Source organism: Podarcis filfolensis (assembly GCF_964270895.1).
Source record: "Podarcis filfolensis genome assembly, chromosome: 14".
Lineage (NCBI taxonomy): Eukaryota > Metazoa > Chordata > Lepidosauria > Squamata > Lacertidae > Podarcis > Podarcis filfolensis.
Genome location: NC_139616.1, coordinates 49,936,415 through 49,957,444, shown reverse-complemented (window position 1 = coordinate 49,957,444; position 21,030 = coordinate 49,936,415). Strand labels below are relative to the sequence as shown.

At 39.7% G+C, this 21,030-nt stretch overlaps 1 protein-coding gene across 8 annotated transcripts in view; it reads right to left on the bottom strand.

Annotated features, from left to right (window-relative positions):
* The window catches only part of SDK1 (sidekick cell adhesion molecule 1), a 575,941-nt gene that overhangs the window by 411,100 nt on the left and 143,811 nt on the right, over nt 1-21,030 (bottom strand). For 7 of the 8 annotated variants that reach the window (XM_083585530.1, XM_083585534.1, XM_083585535.1 and 4 more), the window contains exon 5: nt 18,295-18,442. In XM_083585530.1, the coding sequence (XP_083441656.1) occupies nt 18,295-18,442 (148 nt within the window). Of the gene's footprint in view, nt 1-11,955; nt 12,371-18,294; nt 18,443-21,030 lie in introns of those variants that run through there. The other variant, XM_083585537.1, reaches the window with a different exon arrangement.

Below are 21,030 nucleotides of genomic sequence, written 5' to 3'. Positions count from 1 at the left end.
GTGGCATTGCTTTCCTTGTTCCATGGTCAAGGGATTAAAAAAAAAAAGTGCAGAGACTGCACCAGACCCTGGCCAGTGACATATGAAATTGGTAACTTGTAGATGTAAAGGAATATTTTTGCAGCTGCCTGAATAGTTCATACAATAATAAAACTGTAGAGTTGGAAGGGACTCCGAGAGTATTTTGGGAGAACCGACCCCACTCACTAGACCTTCTTGGCACAACTACAGACTCATCCTTCTCCCCCTTTCTTTATTTGGCAATAGATTACCCTCTTCAATGTTACCAATTCCCAACTCCAATAAAAGGATTGTTCTATCAGCACTATGCACAGAAACATGCACACTTCTCTTCCTGAAAGTATTAGAGGAGCAATAATAAAAATTGTGAAGTGGCATGATATTGCTGAGCGATTTCACAAAGGTCATCCTGTGGATGGGTGTTGATATTAATAACAAATATGTAAGTCCATGTTATATCTGGATTTGAAATTTTCTTCCTATTTGCATAAAAATGCAGCCCTATTAGATTTGTAGTGCCACAACACAATCTTGAATTTGCATGAAGTCAGGGGAAGGTAGAGAAAAGAGATGGCAGGTTTTCCGATGGAGGTTTTAAACTACAACAGAGGTTGGAGTAAAGCAGAGATGTAGAGCCACAGAGGAGCTGTGAGGATGTTAGTGTGGGACTAGTATGTACCACATACAGGCACAAACACACACAAACCATGGATGTGGGGGTTATGTTCTGTGTTACCTCACACATCAATAACGTTTTTTGAATATATTTAAATATAGTTGAAAAACCATTGTAAACCCTGCAAACACCCCATTCCACTATGCCCCATTCTGCCACACCCTATTCTACTCCTTTTTGTATCATTTTTGCAATGTTTTGGGTCACATCTGGGTTCAGCATGATGCTTGGGTGCACCACCAGGCACATATTGAATGCGCGTAAATGGGGGGTTGCCTGTAACTGGTAGTTGTTATTGTTTTGGAAAGTTGTCCCCCTTCCCGCTAAAACATTCAGACACAGGGAGAGTTAATATTCTCAATGACATGGTCATAACCACATGCAGAAGACATCGAGGGACACGAATGTGCTATTATCCTCCAAAGGAATGACAACAGAAATGGGAAACAGGTGCAAGAACAGATACTGTTATCATGTTTGCCTTTCTTTCCCCAGTGTAAATCTACATTGTTCCATGACAAATTTTGATGATAAACAGAGCATGGGATTTATTTATTAGCCACCATTGTAGAAGTGGACAAAGGTTAACCTGGAAAAAGTTTCTGACCTGGTAATCATTAATTTTTAAATATACACCTCTGTATTCATCATCCTGTATTCATCAACTTCCCAACAAGAGAGGGGGAGAGAGAGAGAGAGAGCGATTGTCCATGGATAAAGTAAAAGAAAGGTTTTTGTCTGCTTCACAATTTTTAATTAATGTAATTCCAAAATGAATCTGTTGTGGGATTCAAAATTGGGCTAGTTCCAATATCTGCAGACACTAAAAGAGAAAGAAAGAAAAGCATCTATAGCTAGTCAATTGCCAGAACTAAAATTTACAAGCTCCCCAATAAACTCTGCTTTCTCAATGCTCCCTCCCATTTTTGTTTCCATGGGAACAATAGATGATGGATTGCCCAAAAATGTGACCTGAAGTTTTAAAATAATCAGTGCTTTGAACCAGTGATCATTATTAAGAAAGTCTCACATTCTGTGTCTAGTAGAGCAGGAGTCCTAAAGGAGGAGAAGGACAAGAATAAATGGCGGCTGGCAGCCAGCAACAGAGATTTTAGAGCACCGGCAGGCGTCATTTGGTACTAATCAAGATAAGCTGCTTCTTTCTCTAAAATCAAATGCAGACGTCAGTAGGATCAACCATCTTCCATTTTCATACATAAGATATAAAAGCCAGAGGTGAGAGTAAGAAGAATCCATCAGAGACAATGTTGATGAGGTGTTCCCAGTATGAATTTCTTTCATACATACCACTGAATGTGCTTCCCCAAATCATTTCATTTTCCAGATTTATAAATCGCTTAATAGCCAAAAACTACTGAAGCGGTGTACAATAGGAATCGTGCATGAAAACAGTTCACAATGAAAAGCAAGCATCCTCTGCTTTCTCTTCATAATAGCTAATGAGGTGTAAAATGACATTTGGCACTGCATGAGAAGTGAATGTATTGCTCTAAGATCTGGGGTTTGGCCAGTTGAGGGTTATGGTCAGTGGGCCAAGTTGTGAGGCACATACTCTGTTAGAGAAACTACAATCTGATAACTGGGTAATGGTGGGCACCCCGTTGCCTCTAGCAGGGACAGGGGGGCAGGAGAGCCAGCTGCGAGCAGAGAACAATATTCTGCAGTTTTGTGTCACAGACTGAAAAGGGGACAGAGACATAGAATGACAGAGAAAGAGAGCTGAGTTTGGGCTTTGTAAGCTAGCAGCACTGGCCACGTTGGTCATCTTGCCCTGGAGATACAGTGCATTGCTTTTTCCACTCTACAATTTGAGTCTAATTAGATTTAGAGTTCATTCTTTCAAGTTGTTAGACTACCTTTCCTGTTGGTCCTCTTCAATATCCTAAAACCTCCCTTACTTTTCCGGGGATGGAGAGACGCTTTCTGAAGAATTGTGCATGCACACGAAAGCTCATACCAATAACAAACTTAGCTGGTCTCTAAGGTGCTACTGGAATGAATTTTGTTTGTTTGTTTGTTTCAGCTAAGTATTAGGGTTGCCAGGTCAGGAGCATCCCAGGCCCTGAGATTTCAGAACCCAAATTTGCGACTTAGGGGTAGTCCTGGTGCTGTCCTTGGGGTTGGGCTCCAGTGACATCATTAAGTATGACATATTAAGCATTAACCAGTTTCTGAATATGTCCTTGAAATAAAAAAACGCAAAGTCTAGCAAATGAGCAAAGAGGTCACTAGTTGGAAATTAAGATAGAAGCCTTAGCTAAAGAATGTGTTCCCAGGTCCAGGTGAAGTGAGAGGACCTTTCTTGCTCACCTGCTTGTGAAGCCTGGGTAGGGAATATTTACCGTATTTTTCCATGTATAAGACTAGGTTTTTTTCCTTTAAAATAATGTCAAAAATTAGGGGGCATCTTATACACAGGGCCATCTTCTGAAATCTAAATCCCCCCAAATAGGGGGCGTCTTATACATGGGGGCATCTTATAGATGGAAAAATACAGTAATCTACCCTACTTACTTCTGGCCAGAAGGGTTTAAGCAACCAGCCTTATTAATATAAACAAAATTCAAAGGCACTTCCACCCATCTGCAGATTCAAGTCTTTCTGCTGCCAGCAGCAGGGGACCAGGCAAACCCGGAGACTTCAGGTCAGCCCTGCAGCAGGTTGGGCAACCCTGAGTTTACCAGCTGCAGACAAAAGGTCAAGCATTACTAGATATGCAGTCACAGCTGAAAAGACAATCCAATTCAAGCAGTGTTTGAATGTGATTCACTCCATTCCCAGACATGTGTGATGGGCAGGCTCAGCAACATCAGTGGATATATAGTATATTTAGCATTTCTAATCTCTGAGCAGCTTACAAATGCAAAGCAAAAAGCAACATCACCATAATGAAATACACTATCAATATTTGAATGACCAATGGCAGTGATATAAACCAAGACTTGCAGGACAATTACTTTCTGTTTTGAGCAAGTTACTTCCGCAATTTGTGGACATCAAGTTCCACAGTATTAGATCTGCTAGCAAATTCCAGTTGGGGGACTTCATGTGAGAATCTGTCTCTGAAACTCAGTGTTATTGCTGCTGTTTTTGGCAAGGATAAAGTCTGCCACAGGATGTCCTGGAAGATTAAAATGCTTCCGACACTGGTTCCTGAGTGTTACCATGTTTCAGGCTGGCCTGCTGTCCACTTATTCTTTTCCTCAGAGGTTGACCTTTGTATCCTATGTAAATGTTTTAAATCCACAATAGACTCTTCTGTATTTTAAGAAATAATATAGGTCATACAAATTTTGCTGAGTAATGACACATTCACAAATGCAGATGACATTTTAAAACATGCATCAGAAATGGGTTTCTTTGTGGATATTTCTGGATTGGTTTGTGTGTTTGCTTGTGTGTGTGTTTCTTTTTTCCAAGAAAAAAATCCATTTTTAATTGCACACCTGTTGCCTAAAGTTTTGGTGCGACCAGGAGCCAAACATCTAACATACATCAAAGAGGCCCATGAAATTTCAGGCGGGCCATTGACAATTTATTTAAATGAATTTGCAATCTGTTAGGTGAAGGCCAGACACAAAACTGCTAGAGATTCCACTCACAGTAAAGGATCATAGATAAGCCACAGGCAGGCTGCCAGTTCCTTCCTTTCTCTCCAGCACTAATTAATGCAAAGTCGGCTTCACATTCCTTTCCATGGACCAAATGCTTCAAATACAAGCTAAGTTTTGTTCAGCACAGTTGACCTGATACTCATAGGCTGCAAAAGCCAAAGCACATCACAAGCATGCAAGGGTTTGCTTGTTGTTTTGTTTACTGAATCATGAATAAAGCTTTCAAACATGAAAAGGAAAGCTTTTAAAGCAGTCCTCTAAAAAAAAAAAAAAAACTTGCATCAAAAATCCATAGCAATAGGTTATGTAACTGGCCAAGCACCATTCTGCACTCTGTGGTTCCTCTTTATTTCTAGCTGAATAACAACATCTATTATTGTTATAATTAAAAAATTCAAACAAGCACTGTCAAAACATAAGGAAGGAAACATGTGTCCAACTAATGTTCCACTAGCGCAAGCACTGTTCTCCTCTTGCACGCCTAAATATGTTTTGGGGGCATATGGAGAAGAGAGGAAGGGCAGCTCAGAGATGGAAGGAAGAGACAGCCCTGACCAAAGAAGAACGGCAAACCAAGTTGATGGGCTATGTCAAAATGGCAAAATTAACTGGGAAGCTCAGGAACCAAGAAGACAAGAAATTTTAAAAAGAATGGGGAAAGTTTGTAACATATATACAAAATCATTGCAAACAGGTTAAAGCATTAACAGGATTCTAAATACACTTGTAATGTAACAGATAACTTAATGTACAGATAACTTAGGAAGATGAAAAATCGGAGAAGTATTGCTATGCAGTTGAAAATAGAATTAAGAGGACCCATGGAGGGGATGGGGGGGGGGTCAGAAGATTCAGCGTAATCTTGACATGCAGAATTTGTATGATCTTTTGATGTAAGCTTATCTTTTTTCTCTTTTTTATTTCTTTATTTTTGAAAATCAAATAAAACAAATTATGAGAGAGAGTGAGAGAGTGTTCCACTGAGTAGTGGAAAGGACTTGCACAAGCAGAACTTTTTTACGTAGTTGGATACTGTCCAGAGTTATCAGTACCAATGCTATCAGTATTAGGAGAATTAGAAACTGTTACCTACTTTGCAGACGGGAACCCTTAAAATGCACCGAGTCCCTGCATCATACCACATGCCTTACAGGCACTGGAACTGTCACTTTTGTTGGGTATACAGAAGAAGATGGCAATAGATTCTGTAATTATCAAGCTGGTCTCGCTACACAAATTTACTCAGACTTCAGAATCCAGTTGCTTCCAGGCAGGCTGTCTATTTGCACAAGATCTGGTTGTTATCCCACACTTTCTAGTGTGATTATCCCAGCACTTGTTTAAACATGAAAAGAGCCCATTAGGAAAAATGCCCTGGAAAATGCAGGATAACAACCACTAGCTGGCAATGTTGTATAACTCCAGTGAGGGGGTGGGGCTCTGGTTTCCATTTCCTCTTGGAGCCTCTTCTTGCACAGATAGAGGAGGCATCCCGATATGTACATGTATAATGGAGGGTGAGCAACATCTTAGGCCATCTTTGACACCAATTTAAAACATTTTTTCTTTCCCTATTTTTATTGGCAGCCAATGGGAGATATTTTGTCAGATGTACCTTCTGTTATTGCGTTGTTGGGGAAGGCTTTGGTAATTGCAACCATATTTCGATGGGGTAGGTTCTGATCATTATTGCTGGCCACTTTGTATGTGCTTGTTGCAGATTATTTTGAATTTTGTTTAAAGATTTTTTTAGAAAATTGTTGTTACCCACTCTGGGATCACAAAATTGACAAGGAGTGGAATATAAATCCAAAGAAAAATACGATAAAAAATAACCTCTGAGCAGACATATCAAGAGGAATGCTGAACAAACAGTTGTTGCCATATAACCTCTGCAGTTTCGGGCAAATAATATGAGCATGAATATGGTTGCCTGACTTTTGTGGGACAGCATCCCTGTAGAGATATGACAGACTCCCACTATCTGCACTTTCCAGTAACACTGAAAAACATTTTTGTTTTGGCAAGCTTTTCCAGTTCAATGAAAAACTCTCTGCCTTAGGTGTCCATTCTGTATTGTTTTTAAACTCATTTTGTGTTGTAGTTCGTACTGCTTTAACAACTATTTTTAACTGCTTTTATGGCATGCTTATAAATGGCCTTGAGATGCATGCAAAAGGCAATTCATGCCTTAAATAAATAAAAAGAATGAACACTCAGTGAAGAGCAAGCCTGCTGTTCTTCCTAGGTTTATTTTCTCACCACAATGAGGAAGCGACCACACTTCAACTGGAGTAAAACTGGCAGACGTTTGTGATATAAATATGCCCCAAAGACATTCCATTGATAGGTAGCCAGGTACACACTTTCTTCTTTTTCTACTTGTGATTTCTAGAAGCATTAAGCTGCAGCTCTTGGAAAGGGGGAAGAGTCTTGAGAGCCAGTGTGGTGTAGTGGTTAAGAGAGATAGACTCGTAATCTGGGGAACCGTCTCCGCTCCTCCACATGCAGCTGCTGGGTGACATTGGGCTAGTCACGTCTCCGCTCCTCCACATGCAGCTGCTGGGTGACATTGGGCTAGTCACACTTCTTGAAGTGTCTCAGTCCCACTCACCTCACAGAGTGTTTGTTGTGGGGGAGGAAGGGAAAGGAGAATGTTAGCCGCATAGAGACTCCTTCGGGTAGTGATAAAGTGGGATATCAAATACAAACTCTTCTTCTTCTTCTTCTTTCTTCTTTGGCAGTCACTCATAGCCGAGTAAGATTGTCTTCCATAAACACAGTTTTAACAGTGAGTCCGTAAGTGACTGTGGATGCTAATTTTGGATCCACACATCCTTCCACAGTGAGGACATTGGTTTCCAGGTGGGAGTTGATCATGGTGTGGATTTGCCAAGTGTGCCTTCCTCTTAGCACATTTCTCCCTTGCGTCCTGAGTTCAAATGTCTTCAAAGCCCATGACACCTTGGGCTTTGTTCTCCAACTAGAGCTGTTCTCCATCTAGAGCGCTCGCAGGCCAGTGTTTCCCAGTTGTCAGTGTTTATATTACATTTTTTTAGATTTGCCTTGAGAGAGTCTTTAAACCTCTTTCGTTGACCACCAGCATTGCGCTTTCCATTTTTAAGTTTGGAATAGAGTAGTTGCTTTGGAAGACGATCATCAGGCATTGGCACAACATGACCAGTTGTACAGGGACAGTCAGTGCAGAGCCAAGATACCATTGTGGCCAGCACCAGCCCTCTGAACATCACCACAATGACATGAAGGGAGGCAGGGAAGGCCAAGAGATTATTTGCTCTGATAGTACACAATGCCTGCCTGGCAGTGGTGTTGTGGACACTGGTTGCTGATTTAGCTTTTTTGATCTCTTGTCTTGCTGCTACTAAACAAAAGAAATGTCTCTGAAAGTACATAAAGAAAGGCAGGAAAGGCAGAGAGGTCAATGATCATCAAGAGAGATCTATAGAAAAACTATACGAGAAGAGGTCATGGCCTGTAGTACTGATATACTTTTTCGCTCCTTGAAATGTACTAAACTATGTGCTTTTCACTTTAATTACTAAGATCACTGTTAGATATGTGTCCCAAAAGGATACTTTCTGAACATCCTACTCACACACTGTGGGATATATCAGCCTCATACAACCAACATGCTCAACTCTAAAAAAAATGCATGAAGAGGTTAAGACCATAGAGTAAACTGTCCTACTGGGATTAGCTAGGTTGCACCCCCTCACCTTGGGAGGAAAGGAACCAAACTCTTTGGTTTTTTACTTTCACCACATGAAGGAGGTCTATGCTGGATGCCCCAAGCTTAGACAGTGTGGCTTAAGCAAACCATATTTGTGTTTCTATACAAAAAATTTAGAAACATTTACCTTTTGGGGAACCTAAGCCTGTTTTTTCTACTGTTGCATAGAAAAAGCCATGAATCTGACCTTTGAAGAGATTGTAAGTAAGAAACTTAGGAGGAGATATTTTAAAGGTCTAGAAGCCTAGATTTCCATGCTTTACTTCGCTACACGTTTTGTGATTTTAAGTCACTGCTGGGGCTCTCTCACCAAAGAGTTCTTGTCCCAAACCTGGATCTTAGATATCCAATGAATTCTCTTTTTTAAAATTTTACCATAGCTAGTATTTTTTTTTCCTTTTTAACCAAATTAAAACCAACACACACAGGACTTCTAGGTCAGTGAGCATATGTGTAACATAGGCCCTTTGCATGTTGGAATAGTTATGGCACATCAACATCCATTGCTGGCAACAAGATAAACTTTTATGTCTACATCCAGGGTGGAAATGAGGCAGGTAATGAAGCATTAACAGCCACCCAGCAGTGGAAAGCGTATTTGAAGAGGCCATAACAAACTGAGATGATTTAGGAGGCAGGGTTTGTAAGACTTACTCAAATTAAACCATAACAATGGGAGGGAAGCTTCATTGTGTTGGCTTTTATATCTCTAGCTGTGTAGCTCAAGAAGGCAACCTATACAGATCTGGGAGTTTTAATGTATGTATGGATAAATACTGACATTCTAAAAATAAACCTTGCATATTTAAAAGCTTCATTTTCTTTTCTCCCCCCCACCATAAGCAGCAGTATTATTCAGAAAATGCACCATTGGCTTGGCAATCTCAGAATTTATTGTTCATTAAAAATACATGCTAATTATCACAATTTTAATTAAAGTATTATCTGGTATATGTGAAATGCAATTATGTGCAACTGGCATAAGCTGTAAGGCAGGCTAATATTTGCAGAGATGTGCAGCACTGGTATTGGTTCAGCACACATACAATAAAGTGGTGTTTGTTTTCAAGTGAAAAATGGATAGATAGAACATTAAGCTGAGCCATTGCATAATCAAAGCAAAAACTGCAAGCAGGTGATTTTCAGAGTTTCATTTATTTATTTATTTGCTTCCTTTTCTAGCCATACAAAGGTAACCGACTATAGCTATGATGTTCTAAGTGTTCCATTGCAGTCTTTGCCAATCTATCTTAGCAAGAAAGGGCACAATATGCCTGACAACATTACATGCATGAAAAGATGTTAATAAAGACTTCAACAGAACAATTACAAAGACATATGAGGTTAGGAATTTCCTTGTTTAGGCTCCCCACCAATGGATGAGGTCAACAGCTTTGTATTAGTTCAGCTGTACCAACTCTTGTGAACACTCCTCACATATGCAATATTTTTTGTTTGTGATTATATAAATCTGCCCTGACAAAATTCCAGCAGTGGGAGAGCTGGGAAGCAGGGCTCATTTCATCAGATTTGCTGGAGGCCCAGCTTCACCAGGCACCTCCTGTCCCTCAACTATGCCAGCTGATCATTATAGGAGCAACTGTTTAGAAACTGGTGCCTGAGTTTTGGTTTTGATTTTTGTCTTCCTACCCTGCCCCCTTTCCCTTGTGTGTTGCATCATTTTTTAGATTGTAAGCCTGGGGGCAGGGACTGTCTTGTTTTGAAGAAACTGAAGCTGCTTGAGCCTTCAGTGATAGAGCTGTATGGTAGTTCTAGCATTTAAACACACAATAATACCTAGATTGTATATAATTCACCTGAGAAGATCTAGCCACCTGCATGTGACAGGCTGCTGATATTATTGCACAAGCAAGCTTAACACGACAACAGAATCTGAAAGTTGGAGGTGTTTCATCTGTGTATTGCGGCAATTATAGGACACCATAAGAGGATGACACATGTAAGAGGTATAAGACACTCCTGTTCTTGGCTGGAAGAGAAAGGAATGCACTTTGATGGAAACAACCTATAGTTAGGTAGAAGCCTGGCACTTTCTAAAACATGTCTTCCTGTCTACTATGATAAGCACCTGCAGTGTTTGTTTCCTCAGATTGACACTAGTACATACATACAATTTCCCAAGGGAAAAATTATATACTAATCTCTTTATGAGACAAGATAAAATTAAGATAATTTGCTCTTTCAAATCAAGGTTGTATTGGATTTTGCATGAGCAGCTAGTCTCCTTGCAGCTTTGCTACTGCAGAGAAAGCATGGCTTCAAATGTACACCTGCCATAAATCTGTAGTTTTATGTTAGGCATCCATACACTGCCTTATCATTTGATGCTCAGGGCAACTTATGAAAAGCCACAAAAATATAAACAATAGCCACTTACAAAACAAGCGCGCACTGAAATACTTTTGTTGAAACATAGAGGCCCATGTGAATCTGCACTGCATAGGTCTTGGCATTTCTGGTAAAGTGCCAAAAGGCAGAGAGCTTTTGAGATAGGTGCTCAGTCAACTATGAAAATGCACAAACAGGCAATATTGTTTTATGCAATTCTAAATTAATTACAATATTACTTTATTTTACACATGCATAGGATGGCTACAGGGTCATGTGCTTTCCAAAGTGTGTGGACAAGTAGCTTGGAGAGGCCCAGCTGACCACATGTATATTTAATTCTTACCCTTCCTGACTGATAAGATCTGCCTGCTAGAGACTGGCCAGCCCATTGATTTTGGTGCTCAGTGGGTCCCTTGCCCATTCCTTCTTAAGTGAGGCCTTAAGATTCTGCTGAGAAATAACAGAAGGCTAGTCTTCATTTATTATTTTTGGAAAACCTTCTTGATCATGTGGCAAATCAGCTTGACAATTGATGGGATCTGCATGTTACTTGCTGCACCAGAGGAAGATCTCTGATGTGACCTTTGCACAGGAATAAATCTTCTTTAACACAAGAAATAAGTTCCTTTCCTTGCAAAACCTGGTTTAAAATGTTACAAATGGCAAAAGATACATTGTTTTCAGTCTTATTTTTTACACTAGTCCCAGTTGTGAGCCTTTAAACATCTTTTACTAAAATGTAGCTTTCTAACAAAAAAAATAAAAATATTGTTTCTCCCTCTTTCTTCTACTGCAACACCCAAAGACTAACTGCTACATGCAATTCTTTTTGTGTCTGTATAATGCAAACAGCTTGACTGCACATATAAACATTAGCAAAGACACTCAGGTTGCAGGTTCTTTCATCGTCTTGTGATTCAACTTGTGATCCAAACATAAGACCCAGCCACAAGGTAGCCTACCACAACCTTGGGTCGAAAAACATCAGCTACCTATGGAAAAATACTGGCTACATGTTTGCTCTTTATAGCAATCTAAATACAATGCAACTAAAATATAGCAATTTGTGTAAATTTAAACATAATTTCAACCCTGCAGAAATCTGGCTACTAGCCTGATTTTTAAGACTGAAACAGCTTGGGCCACTCTTGTGAATGACTAGCACTGGGAGTGGGAGAATTCCTCACAGGTTTTGAGGGTGAGACAGACAGAGGAAGCCCTGCTGCACATGTCTTGACTTTGCACAGACAGAAACACTAAGTGTGCCCTTGAGGAGCTCCTGCCAACCTAGCAGTTCGAAAGCACGTCAAAGTGCAAGTAGCTAAATAGGCACCACTCCAGTGGGAAGGTAAACGGCATTTCCGTGCGCTGCTCTGGTCCGCCAGAAGTGGCTTAGTCCTGCTGGCCACATCACCCGGAAGCTGTACGCCGGCTCCCTTGGCCAATAAAGCGAGATGAGCACTGCAACCCCAGAGTCATCCGTGACTGGACCTAACACTCAGGGGTCCCTTTATCTTTACCTATGCCAGACAGCACGGGGCAGCCTTTGGACACCCATCATACAGCTGAAGAAGAAATACAATTGAGGTGATTCTGATGACTTCCTTGTTCTTGCAAAGAAGCCAAGGAGAATGAAATATCTCTGTCACTTTTGATGAGCTACATTTGCTGATAATTTTTGTCCGGCAATCCATAACTTTATTACAGTCATAAGACCCATTCAGGTTAAAATGCAGAGCACAAACTATACACAAAATATACAGTTTCTCCAGTTTTGTTAATATGGTCAGTTGCCCTTTTCTGTGCAAGGTAATTAGGAAAAACTTAGCCATCTGTTCAGTTATATAAAATATCTTATCTGATAAACATGCTTTACTAATTGTTCTTCTGGTTGCCCTAGCAAACTAGTCATAAAGTAAGTTATACATCTCAAATGTTACTGATTATCAAACAATAACTTGAACTGAATTTGTTCTATACCAAAAATAATTCCATTAACTGCTAGAAGGAAGATTTTCTTGAAGAAAAAAACTAATAACCAGGCACTTTCTTTCAGATACTGAAGACTGTAAATTAATTTAAATAGCAGCACGACTCAAATAAAAAAGCAACCACCTAGTGAGAGTTTTTTCTGTCTATAAATATAAGGAGTGAAACATATAAGCAAACCCAAAAGATGCTGAAACAACTTAAAGAGCTTAAAATGATAACATGTAATGAAGAGATCAAAATTAGTAAATTGGATTACTACATTCCTGGCATAAGGATGGTAAATCATCCTATCACAGTTGAGCAGGGGTGGCGTCTACAACAGCTGGTGTATCAGAAAATCCTCAAGGAAATCAGCAAGTACCAAATGGATGAAAGGAGTGCAGAATATTTACTGTGGATGGATTTAAGAAGGGAGCAAATCATGCATTCTACTTCTCTATAGACACCTTCTAGATAAAGTCTTAAAAAGATATAACTTCACTTCCGATCTTCAGAGCAGTGATCCAGCAAGCACAAGGGAGCCTTTAGATGCCGCATTTCAAGCACAGCATGCATTAAAGAACTATTTAATAAATATGAGAAATGACTACCAAAGCACTGGGCAGCATAATTAATAAAAAAATTCCAAAACAGTTTAATGCAAAAGCCAATAAATTAGTTCAGAAGCAGCCTAATATCTATCACTTTACAGTGCACTATGACAATAAAGGCATCTAGATTTCCACAATTTAGAAAAAGTCAAAACAATATTCTGATATTTGTAGAAATACACAACAGGAGAACACAAAGATAAGCTTTGCTAAGACAGGTATTTATCAAAGGCTACTGATAAGCTGTACTAAGGCAAGTTCACAATCAAAAGTTCAATGTTAACTAACAGGAGCCTGGAGAACAGCCTTAATGGGAAAGAATTAATGTGGAATATTCACTCTTCAGCCAAATTGCCAGGGAGCTGCAAGCCAGTTTGCTCAAGTTTGCTATGCACCACCAATAGAAAAGATCAGGATGACTCAATGAACAGGTAACCTCTTTTCCCATGGAGTACAACAATGTTGACCCCATAATTAGGCAATGTGAGAAGCCTGCCACAGTTGGTAGATGATATGGGACGGAGCTAAACTTGTCCTCCCCAATCCATCCCTCAAAACCACAATAATGTGTGCGCTCTCTCTTGAGAATATTCCATTTCTTCTTTTGCTGCTAGAGGAACCTGGCTAAATACAGCATGGAGGCTTTTGCTTCCCAGAATAACTGATCTTTCATTGAACCATAGAATTGCAGAGTTGGGGGGGATCATTCCACTGTTGAACAGTTCTCACTGTTCAGAAAGTTTTTTCTGATTGTTTAGTCAGAATCTCCTTTCTTGTACCTTGAACCCATTGGTTCAAGTTCTACCCTTCAGAGCAGGAGAAAACAAGCTTGCTCCATAGTCCTTGTGACAGTCCTTTAGATATTTGAAGATGGCATCATATTTCCTGGCAGTCTCCTTTTTTCCAGGCTCAACATACGCGACTCCCTCAACTGTTCCTCAAGGCTTGATTTCCAGACTCTTAATCATCTTGGTCACCCTCCTCCGTTGCTTGAATGCTTTAAAGCTGTATTGGACAGGGCAAGATCACGAATTTTGGGAGTTCAGAGTTAATGACGCTGACTCAGTTGACTGTCTGAACAAGGAACTCCAATCAGCAAAGCATCTTTCTCCATGAAGCAATAAAGTTGTTTAATTGCATAAGGTTAGATGTGAAATGCTATCGGTCAAAACACCCTAAGGCTGTTAAAATACATTGGAACTTTTCTTTTTTCTTCATAAGATTTTTGTTAAACCCTTTTCATGAAAATACAAGATAAAAGAAACTAAATAAAAACAAGAACAGAGAAAGAAAACACAGAGTCCTCTCTTAAAGGTATTTCTTAACCCTTGTCTCACACAGAAAGTGGTGAGCCCTCCCAGCTTTCACCTGGGAGCTTTCCCTTCTTCTCCCAATCTCTCACCCTGAGAGGTCTTCCTTCCCTTCCTCCCACTCAGGGTCCTTCCATCCATCCATTACCTCCATGTGTGAGTGTAATCCTTGGGCCCCAATAATGGCTCAGAGCAGAGGACACCAAAGGACAAAGAAAAGAAGACGAAAGAAGGAAAGAAAAGAATGAAAGAAGAAAAGAAAAGATTAAAAGGACTTCTAGTTTTCCGACTGTCAGTTACATAAAAGAAATTATTCAAAACATTCACTCTAGGATGACATCCAACTATTCTACTTTCTGTTAGGCAATATTTTCTCAATCTTCAGATCCAAATCTCTCAAATTCTTTCCCTTTCCTTTTCCCACAAAAAGTCCAAAACAATTAACAATGGTTTTTCTCTAATCAAACACGTCAACATTGCCTCCAATAACTTCAATAACCATTCCTCCATATTAAACAATAATAAAAATACAATTGCAAGTAAGACCTATTCATGTTTACTTAGAAGAAAGTTTCACTTATTTAAACGAAAGAAAGAAACAGACAATGGATGATCCCATTTCTGAAAATGTAAAATCTCATCTTTACTGAACCAGCTTCTAGCCTTAAGCAAAACATGCAGATTGTTAGGTATAGGACAAGAGTAAAGAAAAACATTGCATTTATTCTGAGTTTAAGTGATTTACTAGTAAAAAAAGCACACACATTAAAACAGAAGCTAAATTTGGTAGCATTACTGGGATAGAGAAAATGTAGCCTTCAGAAAGTAAAGTCTCACCTTCAGATGGTAGAATGTGACCTTACAGTTTTAAGATCCCACTTTTGAACTGTTTTTAATGTTATTTCTGTAGAGCATTAAAGAGGCTACCCTAGCCACAACCAAAGTGAAAATGGAGCATCTTGGAGTGTACAGCATGACTCATCTCTTGAAGAACCAGCCAGAAATGTAGCCAAGGACGAGGTAACACTGAGTAGTGTGGTCTGTGTGTGCATGTGTTTTACACACTGTATTTAATGTGCAATAAACTGCTAGCAAAAACAATCCTTGCCAAACACAACTAAAAAAAATTTGCCAGCTGAATCAATACATTGTTGAACGGTTTTTTAAAAAAATGATTATTCATTTTTGAGTTAAGAAACTATTTAATTTACAATCCTTAGTATCGGAAATAAATTGCCCAGGGGCTTTTCTTCCCCCTTGAAGAAAACTCCCTTCTTCAGTCACTGCAGTTTCATATATGCAGGCTCTCTCTCTTGACTTTTGACGAGGGAAGGAAGGTGAAAACTCATCTCTTCACTGAATCATAATGGTTTTCTATCCTAGCCTAAATAACTGACAGTTCTTAACTTAATGACCCACAAAGAAGAATAAGAAATTGGACTATTTTCTCTACTTATTACAAGTTCAGGGTGTCTCTAGTAGGAACAGAAACCATCTTAAGGTGTCAATAGTAACCATTAGGAAGAACAAGGAGAAATGAACAAAGTTTGCAAAAATATATCCAAAAGAAGAATGATGAGATAATGTGTCAGGAACTATAATGAGTTCTCTCTCGACAGATTATTTAAAAAATAAAAAGTAAATTAGTATGTTAATGTTAAACATCAGAATATATAGTTTCTACTTTACAAATTTATCAGTGATAGTAAGGCTACATCCTTACTATCTGAGCATTGGTACATACAAGCCTGGAAAACAACAAAAATAGATATTAAAATGTAAATTAAGTGAGTGCTGTCTATATTTTGATACATTTTAATTCTAACATTTATATTTCTGAAGCAACGGAACCCCTAGTGACCCCATCCTGAATTCCACTGCCTTGATATTTAGTCTTTTGTTCTGACAAAGCTGCCCCCCATATATTGTGGCATAACATTTATTAATATACAATTAAAGGTAACCAAATATTCATTGCGTTTAACAAGGAAAGGGCAAAAGCATTACAAAATTAACAAGATAGAATGTTCTCCCTGATTAAAAGTATTTTTAATAATAAATTGCCATTAGTGTCCATGGTACTTTTACAGAGAACAAGAGGGCAGATCCCTGTCCCAAGAAAATTTGATACAGGGCCATCAAAAGATGGAGGAGAGGCAGAGGTAAACAGGGAAACAACACACAGTAGCTTCAGTAACAAGGAGTTATGTTACAGTACAGATGGGGTTGTGCAAAAGGCTTCAAATAAAAAGTAGGTTTGGGGGAGGGATTTGAAGCAAGAGACATAGTATCATGCAGGTGTTCCAGGAGGCATTTCCACAGATTATAGGGCAGCAGCAGGAGGAGGAGTCTTTTGAGGCCATCTGCAGGGCCACCTGCACTCATATCAACCAGCCAGAGCCTTACTGGCTTCTGAGGCCCTGCTCTCTGGTCTTTCAGCAAAAATTGTTAGGCTGGTAAGTACCAGGGACAGGGCCTTTCCTGTCATGACCCCATCACTTCTGAAACCTCTTTGCCAGGGAGATGCATATGGCCTCCTCTCTGCTGCTTTTTAGGAGAACCCTACAGATTTTTAAAAGAAAGCCAGCCAGCTTTTGAGTGAGTTTAAGTCTATTATTCTCTTCCAATACTGTTTTAGATTAGCTGTGTTTTACATTATAGCTTTATATTTGTGTTATCTTATGCTTTGTTTTAATAAGTTGTGAGGTACCTCAGGGAAGGAACAGCCCTGAGAAGCAACATATAACTAATGAAATGAATGACAATTTTTAGGGAGGAGCCAGGAAACTTCTGAGGGGAGAAGCTAATGGCCAGAGACCAGTGCTGGATTAATGTATAAACTAAACAAGCTATAGCTTAAGGCCCCACTCTCTTGGGGGCCCCCAAAAATCACTATTAATATACATCTTCTTAATTGTATTTCAGTTCAACAATTACTTTGGTAAAATACATATTTTGTTATGTGCAAATGGCTTTAGATACCTATTAGGTCCATAAATTACCATATAGCATATATTCAACACAAAAAAACAGCAACAATTTGTTGTTGATAAAGGACAGCTGAACATATAAATGCCCCCATTACCTTCAGTAGCTTAGGGCCTCATCAAACCTAAATCCGGCCCTGCCAGAGACATATCATGATATAAGAGTGGAGAGATAAGGAGGGGGGGTGGTCATAGAGGGCTTAACGGCAAGAGACAAGGAGCTACAGTCAGCTATTACATACACAATCCTCCTATAACATTCCTTGGACAGCTGGATGTATGCACATTGCTCTTCTGACATTGCTGATCCACTACATACAAAAAGCCTTGATGATCCATTAATTTCTAACTAAATTACATAAGGGAAATGCTGGAGGACTAAAATATGTTTTAAAATACCCTAATTAACAGGAAGGGTAAAGCTCAAGTTAAAATCAGATTGGCATTTTAGATGTGTCAAAATTGAGAACACTGGTACACCTAGAGACAATGCTTAGGTAATCAGAGTGCAACTGTTTCACTATGAATGGGTGATGTGCTAATTAGACCAAAGGAGAAAAAAAAAAACACTGTCATTGCAGGGTAAAAGAGTATAAAAGAAAACAAAAACTAATTGCCATTTCATTGTCAAAGAAAAGAGTATCAAGCACAGCAGCACAGTATGCAAAACCCCATTTTATAAGCAAATACCGGAAATCATTGCTAGTCGGATAATTGTGTGCTTTCCTAAAAGCATGCCAAGACAATGGTTAGAAAGAGCATGGATCAGGCTGCTACAGGAGGAGGCCAAAATATTATCATCAAACAATTTATTCTGCTGAAGGGTTTTAAACCCAGTCCTAAAACACCCACATATCTCCACTATACAGATGCATTAGCTTGCTTTATTATCTCCAGACCTTAATTAGGGTGCTTAACGTGTAAGCAGCATTATCAAGTGCAATTAGTCATATTTCAAACAATAATTTACTTTAACTTACATTCTGCTGCTTGGTATAATCTTGTGCCCATCTCTAAACCAAGTCACTTGCGGTCTGGGGTAGCTTGTGATGTGTGGAAAATTTAGGATTGTGGCTTGCCCTTCAGACACTGTTTTCCTCTGGTCCTCATCCTGGAAATTCCCCATGTCTGCAAAGAGAAGTTACATTAAGAAACCCAGAAGTTTCATCTTACATGAGGCCTCGTTTTTTTAAAAGGGGTCACAGAGAATAATAATTATGTTTTATAGCAGTCATTGGCATTGCCATAATTAAGCAGCAAGAGATAACAACCTTGGGGTAGTGCTGAGGAGTGCAAGTTTGCGGGTGTGTACCGAGGCATGAGGCAAAGCCCAGTGACTCTAGGAGGACACCCAAGAAATGTCTCCGTCAGCACTAAGGCGTGCTTGCATTTCCTTGGACAGGCAATTGACTTTTCCCCCCAATTGAAAACTGACACATTTAACAGCAGAAGAGCTTCTAAAATGTAATTTTGCAATATAAAAAAACACTCCTAAGGCACATGTAAGCAAAACAGCTTTACGTTGCAATTCTATGGTAGCTCTTTCATGGGGACTTTGGGCAAGTAAGGTGTAAAAAGGTAACCCTGACCATTAGGTCCAGTCGCGGACAACTCTGGGGTTGCGGCGCTCATCTTGCTTTACTGGCCGAGGAAGCCAGCGTACAGCTTCCAGGTCATGTGGCCAGCATGACTAAACCGCTTCTGGCGAACCAGAGCAGCGCATGGAAACACTGTTTACCTTCCCGCCGGAGCGGTACCTATTTATCTACTTGTACTTTGACGTGCTTTCGAACTGCTAGGTTGGCAGGAGCAGGGACCAAGCAACGGGAGCTCACCCCGTTGCAGGGATTCGAACCTCCGACCTTCTGATCGGCAAGTCCTAGGCTCTGTGGTTTAACCCACAGCGCCACCCGCGTCTCCTAAGTAAGGGAGAATCTTTATTTTAATAGAAATCTATCCCACCTCTCCACTACAAGAATGCTATCCAGAAATAAACATTGCCAAAATAAAACATCAGCACTGATCAAACCAACTATGCAAGATAAAAGCTAAAAGGAGAAAAAATAATAATAGTGAAAATAGTGATAAAAACTATTGACATTAATTTTAACGTCATCGGTGGATCAGGTGCCTAAGTTTCTGCCATGGGTATCTATTTTCTGTAGTTTTTAAATTCATCTTTTTTAAAAAATATTTTTGACTTTTCTTTTCTTTTCTTTTCTTTTTTTTCTTTTTTTGTTTTGTTGCTCCATTATATCTTGTATACTGCCAGTGACAGACTTGGAGCTATCAAACTTCAGCGCCCTGAGTAAGGCTAGAATTTGGTGCGCACACACTCAAATACACACCTCTCACGCTCTGTTCTACAGCATTTGGTGTCCCCTGCAGTGCAGTGACCAGTGCAACTACCAGTCATGCCACCCTAAAACCACCTGGACACAGCCTTGAGACATACAGTAGATGTGGAAGGCTATAAATAAATACTAAAATAATGAGAGAGAAAATGTGAAGCAAGCTTCATCACTTCAAAAGATGGTGTGGCACCACACTAATAATAATAATAATAATAATAATAATAATAATAATAATAATAATAATAATAGTATCCCACCCATTTGACTGAGTTACCCCAGACACTCTGGGAAACTTCCAACAAAATATAAAGGGACAAAATGAAACATCAAACTCCCCCCCCCCCCCCCGCACCCTGAAACAGGGCAGCTTTCTATGAAAAGTCATTTCATTGTTTAATTTTTTAACATCTGATGGTAGGGTGTTCCACAGGATGGGCACAACTACTGAGAAGGCTCTCTGCCAGGTTCCCTGCAACTTCTCACAATGAGGGAACCACTGAAAGCCCCTCATAGCTGGACGTCAGTGTCCAGGCTGAACAAGGGGGTGGAAATATTCCGCAAGTATTCTCTCTCTCTCTTTTTCCCCAGTAGACATCCATCTGAAAATGGAGAAATTGAGAGAAAGAACTTAATTGCCAGCTTGGCTCATATGTCCTGTTACCACTGGGCTTCTAAGTAAACAGTGAGCTTGCCAGCAGCAGTCAAAGCAGTATCCATCACCAATCCAAGCAAATGGAGTGCACAACACAGGGTCAGGCAGGAGGCAAGGATAGAGCAGTCCATGGGCAGGTACAACATAGACAGCAGATCTGAAGGCAGGCACTGAGCAGGTACACAGACATTGTTCTAGCGGCTCTTCCAACCTAGGAGTTTTTGAGTGGGGCTGTTGGAACCACACCCCAACCTCATCTGACTCCCATCAACTCCCTTCCTTCCCATAAACTCCCTCCCTTCCCAAGAGGAGGGTCTTACTCCAAAGAGGCTTTAATTACCGGTGTGATTTTTCTAGGATTAAAATAATTAACTGCATATAGTTTGCAAAGTCTGCATCTTTTGTTTACTATTGTAATCAGATTACCTACTTAAAAAGAAGTATTGAACCATGCAAGTAGTCCTAATTAACCCTGTTGTTAAATGATCAGTTTAGCTTTCACAATTCAGACATTTTCTAATTAAGAATTGTTTAGCAATTCTTATGTGTCTCTGTCTGCATTAATTTACAACTCAGCTAATTATTTCAGGGGTATAATGATGGTCTGCACCATAAAGGTTGCCTAAGAATGTTGTTGATGTTTTTCCAGGAATGTTATGAATTTAAACTTTGACATGTATAGAAAAATACTTCAAATGTATTCTTCGGCC